The 9,634-nt window shown below is 37.3% G+C and overlaps 1 protein-coding gene across 1 annotated transcript; it reads left to right on the top strand.

The window, feature by feature from the left end:
* Positions 1-5,565: 5,565 nt before the first annotated feature.
* LOC103512885 lies at positions 5,566-9,074 on the top strand. Its single transcript, XM_026826231.1, has 3 exons — positions 5,566-5,588; positions 7,820-8,246; positions 8,843-9,074. The coding sequence occupies exons 2-3, from the start codon at positions 7,966-7,968 to the stop codon at positions 9,072-9,074; spliced, it is 513 nt and encodes a 170-aa protein (XP_026682032.1). The 5' UTR covers positions 5,566-5,588; positions 7,820-7,965.
* The last annotated feature ends 560 nt before the right edge of the window (positions 9,075-9,634 follow it).

Here is a 9,634-nt window from a genome sequence, read left to right as displayed (position 1 = left end):
GTTCGTTCTCGGAACGGCTGGCTTTCTCCCATCCTGTCTTCCTTCTCTCTTCGATTTCGGGACGATAAGACCATAGCAGTTACAGTTCCCTCTGTCAAACCTCTTAAAAAAAGAAAAAAAAAATGTAACGGTTCTGTCTGAGTAGTATGCTGTGTCATCTTGCAACCCAAACTTTGGGTAGCTCATCAATAAATTTTATTGATTGTTTCTCATACATATTTCTGGACATGGTCTTCACTTGACTGGAGTGGATTACGGACTGTCCCCTATCTAATAGACGTTAATAAACAAGACTACAGATAAAAGGGCAGAGGAGTGAGGAGTTGATATATTTCGACCACTACCATGGCCATCATCAGAACAACTAAATAAAAAATTACAAAAATTTTCTCTCCTATATATTTATATCTGAGTAGGTATTAGATGCCTACGAGAAATACCTAGCACCTCTAGATAGCTAGATACCTACCTACTTAATGGAAAAGTTGCAAATGTCTCAAGTCAGAGGTACTATTGCAACATCAATAAGGATATTATTTTATTTGTACCACAAGAGGAATCCTTTTATCAATCTTCCTTCTCTCTTCGATTTCGGGACGATAAGACCATAGCAGTTACAGTTCCCTCTGTCAAACCTCTTAAAAAAAGAAAAAAAAAATGTAACGGTTCTGTCTGAGTAGTATGCTGTGTCATCTTGCAACCCAAACTTTGGGTAGCTCATCAATAAATTTTATTGATTGTTTCTCATACATATTTCTAACAATGAGAATATCTTTGTCTCAAGTCAGAGGTACTATTGCAACATCAATAAGGATATTATTTTATTTGTACCACATCCTTTTGAGAGTTCACATTTTCAATTGATGACGTCATTTCTAGAAACAGTTATCATGATTGCAATATGTTGCAATCATATGCTTCAGTTTTTCCTTTTGAGAGTTCACATTTTCAATTGATGACGTCATTTCTAGAAACAGTTATCGTGATAGCATTATGTTACAATCATATGGTTCAGTTTTTCCTTTTGAGGGTTCATATTTTAATTGATGACGTCATTTCTAGAAACAGTTATCATGATTGCAATATGTTGCAATCATATGCTTCAGTTTTTCCTTTTGAGAGTTCACATTTTCAATTGATGACGTCATTTCTAGAAACAGTTATCATGATTGCAATATGTTGCAATCATATGCTTCAGTTTTTCCTTTTGAGAGTTCACATTTTCAATTGATGACGTCATTTCTAGAAACAGTTATCATGATTGCAATATGTTGCAATCATATGCTTCAGTTTTTCCTTTTGAGAGTTCACATTTTCAATTGATGACGTCATTTCTAGAAACAGTTATCATGATTGCAATATGTTACAATCATATGCTTCAGTTTTTCCTTTTGAGAGTTCACATTTTCAATTGATGACGTCATTTCTAGAAACAGTTATCGTGATAGCATTATGTTACAATCATATATGGTTCAGTTTTTCCTTTTGAGGGTTCATATTTTAATTGATGACGTCATTTCTAGAAACAGTTATCGTGATAGCATTATGTTACAATCATATATGGTTCAGTTTTTCCTTTTGAGGGTTCATATTTTAATTGATGACGTCATTTCTAGAAACAGTTATCGTGATAGCATTATGTTACAATCATATATGGTTCAGTTTTTCCTTTTGAGGGTTCATATTTTAATTGATGACGTCATTTCTAGAAACAGTTATCGTGATAGCATTATGTTACAATCATATATGGTTCAGTTTTTCCTTTTGAGGGTTCATATTTTAATTGATGACGTCATTTCTAGAAACAGTTATTGTGATAGCATTATATTGCAACAATATCCTCAATACATCAACATTTCTTATAAATGTAGAAACAATATGTTTCAGAAGCATTTTGTAACAAATAGGTCTTCCGTATGCGTACGACACTCATATCTTGACAATATTAATGTATCAAATAAATCCCATTATAACATAATGAAATCCTTTAGGCACATCTATATCCCTTTGAAAGTGCACTTAACAATCCACATATCAACGTTACAAGTTTCAGGTCTTTATGTTTCAGTATGTTTCACACATATTTAAGGTGATACAACTATATCCAGTTATTTTTGCGCCTAACAATACTGACTTGGAAATTTTTTTTTTCAGTGTGCCCATTGATTGGCGGTCGACCAGGATTGTGTTGAAAAATGGAGGTACGAATTTAGTTCAGGGTGACCCCGACATTCTGGAAGGCTGATGTTCGCTTATCCGCTTTGTTCTGATAGGCTGAAGCCTCTTCCTAAAAGGAACTTCGCATTTTTCACGCCACATTTTGCAAATAGTCAAAATACTCTAGTGTCCTCAGTAATATTAGGTTCCTACCGACCACTGCTCGAATGGCAGAATAGAAGATATATTTGTTATGGTTTGGAAGTAGAATTTTCATAATTTGCAGTCAGGAAGTTCAAGGACGAAAAGAGAAAAACTTCTTTAACATTTACTTCTTTCTCATAGATTTTCCTTCCTGTACCTACTCTTATTTATTTATTTATTTTGACAGAAAATTCATCTGAAATGCCCACCCCGGTACTACAGTACATTTCTTCAGGGTGATTCCTGCACCTACTAGCTATCTAGAAGTGTAGCACAGTTTCTTCTACTTAAATGTATCTTTTTACTTTTTTTCCGTAGAGATCAAATAATAAGGTCAAAATATACCTCCATCAAGTTTGGACACCCTGTATACTCTGATATATTGTGGTTTGTGGTTATTGGGACACCCTGTATACTCTGATATATTGTGGATTGTGGTTATTGGGACACCCTGTATACTCTGATATATTGTGGATTGTGGTTATTTTGATAGGGCGCGTTGTGTCGAACACTAATCTATAATGACACTTGTGTATATTGTTCATTGAATCAAAATATTTTCAATATTTCATCTCGCTGAATAGATAATACCTGGGGTAGAGGTAGATAGGTGGCTCACGTTGTTTTGTTGTCTGGGTATAGAATAGAATATACCTTGTTTGTCCTGCCAGAATGAGACTGAAAAGTCCCTTTGATAAGAGAAAGCCTGCCTTTCCGAGAATATACCTTATCTGTATAGGATACGAACATGTCGTCCCAGGCTGGAATGGAGTCTAGGAGGGAGGTGCCCTACCTGCGAAGGTAACTAGGCTAGCGTTGCTAGACCTTTTAAAGTAGTATCTCATCATGACATTTAGCTATAAATATGACCAAATAAAGTTTCGCCCTTCAACGCCCCCTCTTCAACGATGACCAAACTTCTTGCTTAAAGTGAATCCTCTCAAGAGCCACATAGGGAAAAACTAACACCACTGCCTCTGCATCTGGTTATTCTGGTCATCTTGCCAAAGCCGCGACATTTCTGTTTGATATTTCACAACCTCAAAACCACCGCATCATAAAAGAAAATTTACGACCCCCGTGTGACATGCTTTGACATGTCACTGGTGTCATGCTCTTTGCATGTCTCTTGTCATGTCAGATCCGATATGAAACTGTATGGTGTCAATTAGACAATCTTTGATCTTGTTATCTTTTTTGATGAGATATTTTATGTCTATCTGTGTTCTGAGACTTCTGATTACCTTATTACCTATGTGAATTTCTTGATTTTTATATTAAAAAGGCTCCTCAGATCAAAATTAAATACACTGAGAAAAAAATGGTCACAAGGTGCCACAAGTTAAGAGTGGAAGAGCTCTATTATTGGGCTACTTAAATTTATGTGATGGCTTTTGCTCTTTAGAGAACATACCTTTTGGGTTAACGAGGGAGCGTGCCACGGGCCAAAAGTAGCTCTAACCATTCGTAATTTACTTTTTGCCTTTATGCCTACCCTGTATTAGCCACCAAGCTACCATTGATGGTTTACCTTCCTATTCCTATCCAAATAATTTGTCTGATTTCAGGTTAGTATGTTGGGTAGAACATTGCAAACTATGTAAACATAATGTATTGTGCTGCCTAATTATTATTTATTATGTGACATTACATGATTTTAGACTTAGCTAGTACATTTTTGTACTTACATTAACATTACAAATACGTAGTGCCTATGTAGAGGTACTTACATGTACGAGTACGTTAACATTATAAGTAACTTGAAGTACATCACGTATTATGCTAATCACAAATAATATAGCATTTATTACTTAAAAAAAAAAAAAATAAATGGAATCTTAACTAATTTGTCTGATTTTAGGTTAGTATGTTGGGTAGAACATTGCAAACTATGTAAACATAATGTGTTGTGCTGCCTAATTATTATGTGACATTACATGATTTTAGACTTAGCTAGTACATTTGTACTTACATTAACATTACAAATACGTAGTGCCTAGGTAGGTACTTATGTACATGTACGAGTACGTTAACATTATAAGTAACTTGAAGTACACGTAGGTATTATGCTAATCACAAATATAGCATTTATTACTTTAAAAAATAAAATAAAATCCACAACTTCATTGATAACTTATTCTTCTTCTTTTACATCATCTTTTTCTTCTTCTCAACCACATTTTACATTAATTATTCATACCGTCTTATTATGCTTTTTTATTTTTTTCTCTTTCTCCTTCCCCTCTTCGTCGTGGTCTTCTTCTCCTCCTTTCTCTTTTTCTTCTCCTTCTTTCTCTTTTTCTTCTCCTTCTTTCTCTTTTTCTTCTTCTTCTCCTCCTCCTCCTTCTTCTTCTTCGTATTCTTCTTCTTCTTCTCCTCCTCCTTCCTCTTCTTCAACATTTTTTTCTTCTTATTCCTCTTTTTGCTCTTCTTCCTCTCTTTCTCCTTCTTTGCCATCTCTTGCATTGATTCCTTATTTTAAAAATTCCATTATTCTTGTCTTTTTCTTATTCATCTTTTCATTCTTATCTTCAATCTCTTTATCATTATCATCGTCTCGTATCGTTTCAACATTGTTTACTTCGTCCACCAGTTTCATTACTCGCGCGATGTCGTTCTTTAACATTTTGATTTCTTGGCGCTCTCACAGCTTCCACTCTTTCCAAGATTCTATTTCTGTATCTCGAGATTTTTTTTTTTTTTTTCTCGGGCTAACTTCTCCGAACAGTCGTGTTGTGGGTGTTGGTCAGGTTCGAACCCCTCCGAGAACATTGCTTGTTTCGTGATTATTGGGTAATTTTCTAGCGTCGATTTTTGGCCGATTTACGTTCGCCCACGGTGCTATGTAGATTTTTTAGTAGTTCGTTTAATTTTATGATTGATTGATTTTCTGATTAAAATCTGAATCGTTAATAATTGTGTTTATTGATTGAACTTTATTTACTGTTTTTTCTTTGGTATTTATTTTTATCTCTTTGTCTAGTGTTCCTTTCATTTTTGCGTTAATTGTTAGATTGTTACAGACTTGAGTTTGAGGAAAAGGTGTATAGTATATTTTTGTATTGATATTGTGGTTCTTCCTTTTTTTTCGCCTCAGTCAGTGTTGAACAGATATTGTCGTGGGTGTTTTTTTATTTCTCTCGTGATCAGTGACAATAATAATAGTTAGTGATTATGTTACTATACTTTACCTCTGAATTGTTTCGCCTGTGATGGTGTGATTAAAGGTAAATACTTACTAAATGCTGAATAAGAAATTTATTTCAAATTTCATTTTGTAGCTAAAGAAATAGCAAAGGTGAGTAGGTACGAAAGGCATCAACTCCTTAAAAAAATCTAGATTGAACCCACGCTCTCCTGTTTACGAAGTGCTGAGCGTCTTGACCACTACAGAACAAAGGCAGGCAAATACTTTTCTATACTTACTAAAACATGATTATGTAGTTTGTATACCTAGGTAGTATTGGCTGGATCTTGATTGTGATCATTTTATTTTCAAACCTGACCGGAACCGGGATTAGACATTTTAAAATTCAGATTATTTTTAACGCAATTAGGATAGAGAATAGTCCGCTACTATTCGCATAAGGATTGTGAGCTACGTAGATACTCCGTTCTCACCCATGTAAATCCGAGACAGTTGATGGCATCGGACAACATATCACCAAGAAGAGAAGGGTAGGAATTCAGAGCTGGGAAGTACGCGTGCATGTAGGGTGATTGCCAGTGAGTTATCTGAAAGCCATTACAATAGAGTTGAAATTAATTTAAATATAGTTACTGGAAGAAAATTGTATTGTGGAACTTTGTTAAGTAGTTTAGTATTTTAGTAACCAGTTTCCATTTTTCTCAATAAAAATAAAGCCTTTGACCAAGTTTTTGTTTGAAGCTTTGTAGTAAATCCAAAGGAATGCCTTCAAAATTGTTCTCTACAACGACAAGTAGATATTTTATTAGGTAGGTGTGTGCCTAATGGAGGAGTTGCAAATGGGTAAAAATTATAAATAAATGGTCGATTCCTATGTAAAAAGTTGGGAAAAATCCAAATCTGAGGTCAAAACTCCGAAAAAATAACTGTAAAAGGTCGAAAATTCAATTTTTATAATGAAAGAGTTCAAAGATTTGTGACGTCAGACTTAACGCAGTTGCTATTTTTGTCCGCTAGGTAGCGCCACTATGCAAGCGCGTTAGCGGAGGAGTAGAAAGAACTGCGCAGAAACGTATGCGCACAAACACATTAATGCGTTGCCTACGAGGGAGATTTGCTCGGGACATTTGATGTGACGTCATCGCCTACAGGAGCGTATGCTGTGACGTCAAAGTTCACGATTTACCGGTATTTTTTAAATCGATTTATCTCGGGATCTAGAAGTCGTAGAAGAAAAAGAAAAAATCCGTTGGTCCTTATTTTTCCTGCTCTATGACTTTGAAACATCACCCAAGTAAGCGCAACTGATCTATTTACTTTACTTTGATGGCTATAATTTATTTTTCAAGGGCCATTAAAATTAATCTGATTCTGCTATCTTGGAACGTGCTTTTTAATAGTTTCAATAGTTTTAGTCATTTGTCACTCAAGTGATTCAACCATTCAAAACACGTTCGCTTTCTGCTGATAGGACCAAAAAGAATAGCCATAAAGGACCAAAAAGAATACTTACATCTAACATAAGTAATTGCCCTACCTAAAGCCTTAAAAAAAATCATCATAAATAGGTATACACAAACAAATTGAATGACTTATTTCTGTGCCTCACATATTTCGACGTTTTGTCGAAAAAAACAAATAACTGTGTATGAGGTATGAGGTTTTGTTTACTTTATTCATAATTAGGTATCTATTAGTTACCAAACTTCTCTCATAGGTAGGTATGTACATAATTGTTTTCTAATAGGTATGCCTATGTCACTACAGAAACCGATATCCTGTCAGATAGGTAGGTATATGTGAGTTATGTACAAGTATATGTAGGTATTAGGTAATGTACGTATGTACAGGTAACCGCAACCACTAATCCTCTGAAAGTTTGTAATGTGTTTTCTGTGGATGAGTTAAAAATTCAAGGTTCATGAACCTACTATAGTTAAGTACTTTGTATCTTAACTACATCGTCGCCCTTGAAAGAAAATATCATTATGTTTCAAGGAAAAAAAAAGTGTTACCTACCTTTGGACATAAGCCTATGTACTTTTCAATTAAAAATCCTTCCATCAACTTTACGAGCCCTTTATCTCACAGGATCGATTTAAGACCTTTATGTCCTCTGGTTGTCTTTTGGCAAAATATATCTATTCACTCGTATTTCCCATTGTCCTACTATTAAACATCATCGGATGGGGGGAGACTCTTGACATCAAATGGAGAATGTAAAATTTTCCCATATTTTCCAGCATTTGATTCTCATTCCAATGTGTATTTCTATTTCTAACCTCAGTTTCCATCCTGTCTCTGTTTCAGAACCCGACTGTCCTCACACGTTAGGTCCGCTAGACGGTTCTCTCTACGCAACCGTCAAGAAATCCCCCACTGACAGCACTGGTGGTGAACGTAACAGTGGCGGCTCCGGAGGTGCCATCGCCATCAGCAGTCTGCATACGGTGTCCATGGACTCTGGTATCTCATCAGCAGGAAACGGTCTACTGAATCCCGCTACTAATACTTCTTCTTCCACCCAACCCTCGCCAGATAGTCAGCAGATAGATCATCACCGCGCGCTGGATGAACTACTCAACGAAATGTTACTCACTGTGGAGAACATACCGGACTTGAAGTCTGAGACTGCCCCTACCACTGAACCGCCCATGCAATACATAGACGAAGAAACGCCTCCGCCGGGCCAGAAGGACATCCCATATCACGCACGGTCAGACAGTCAACCATTCTCTCCAAACCTATGAAAAGCCAGCGGCGCGGTGATTATATCACTTTATCACGTTGAATTTACCAGTCAACCATGGTTCACTGAAGTTAAGCAACATTGCGCGTGGTTAGTATCTAGATGGGTGACCATCTGGGCAATCGCTTGCTTCTAGTTTTTCCCGGCCACACTCAAGATGGGTGAGATTAATGTGAGTTAGCGGGTAGCTTGTCGACGAATGGATGATGAAAACCCTGTCACTAAAGACCTTAGCAATTATTAAACCTCTATCGAATCACCACACGGACCAATGGCTGAAACTTTGGATTTAGGCTCTAGGGACCTCAAAACGTGTTTTGACACTAAAAACTGACCATCGAAAATTTGACCCGATTACATTACTTTCCCTCCTATAGGATAAGGAAAGTAAAAACGGGCATATCATCTATCGGTGATGTTATTAATCGTATGAACGTCGAAATATCAAAACGTGTTTTGACACTAAAAACTGACCATCGAAAATTTGACCCGATTACATTACTTTCCCTCCTATAGGATAAGGAAAGTAAAAACGGGCATATCATCTATCGGTGATGTTATTAATCGTATGAACGTCGAAATATCAATGGATCAGTACCGAGTGACGCGATGTCGGGACTGTCTAGTCCTAGTCTAGTGAGGAAAGCGAGCTTCAGCAAAAGCCCGACGCCCTCCCCCAGGCAGAATGGAGTGCTGTCGAATGGGTATGGATCGCCCGCCTCCAAACCAAACTCTCCGCTTAGAACCAAAGAGAACCATTCTCCTATGGATCAGTACCGAGTGACGCGATGTCGGGACTGTCTAGTCCTAGTCTAGTGAGGAAAGCGAGCTTCAGCAAAAGTCCGACGCCCTCCCCCAGGCAGAATGGTGTGCTGTCGAATGGGTATGGATCGCCCGCCTCCAAACCAAACTCTCCGCTTAGAACCAAAGAAATGGATCAGTACCGAGTGACGCGATGTCGGGACTGTCTAGTCCTAGTCTAGTGAGGAAAGCGAGCTTCAGCAAAAGCCCGACGCCCTCTCCCAGGCAGAATGGAGTGCTGTCGAATGGGTATGGATCGCCCGCCTCCAAACCAAACTCCCCGCTTAGAACCAAAGAACCAGTACGTAGAAGTAATAGCAGTCATAATGTACCCACAGCCCGGTCACCGGATTTCCATGAAGGGTAAGTTGTTGCACGATCTCTTTGTACCCCTAACGACTTGGACAGACTTATTGGCCGAACTCCGTCGCTTCGCTCCGGAATCCCGCTAGCTATGGAAAAGTATTGATCTTGATCACTTTTGAGTATAAGGTACATAATAGATAACAGCTATTACAGAGGAAAGATCTCTGCCCCGCCCCTCCTTAAGACGCTTTAACACTAGGAACAGTAGG

The sequence above is a fragment of the Diaphorina citri genome, unplaced genomic scaffold (assembly GCF_000475195.1).
Source record: "Diaphorina citri unplaced genomic scaffold, Diaci psyllid genome assembly version 1.1 scaffold895, whole genome shotgun sequence".
NCBI lineage: Eukaryota > Metazoa > Arthropoda > Insecta > Hemiptera > Psyllidae > Diaphorina > Diaphorina citri.
This window is presented reverse-complemented; position numbering and strand designations above follow the sequence as displayed.

Bases quoted from the DNA above. Each gene is read 5' to 3' on its own strand.
- LOC103512885 (XM_026826231.1), top strand. From the start codon at position 7,966: ATGGACTCTGGTATCTCATCAGCAGGAAACGGTCTACTGAATCCCGCT. The intron at 8,247-8,842 runs TCCAAACCTATG...ACGTCGAAATAT, and splicing joins TCAGACAGTCAACCATTCTC to CAATGGATCAGTACCGAGTG.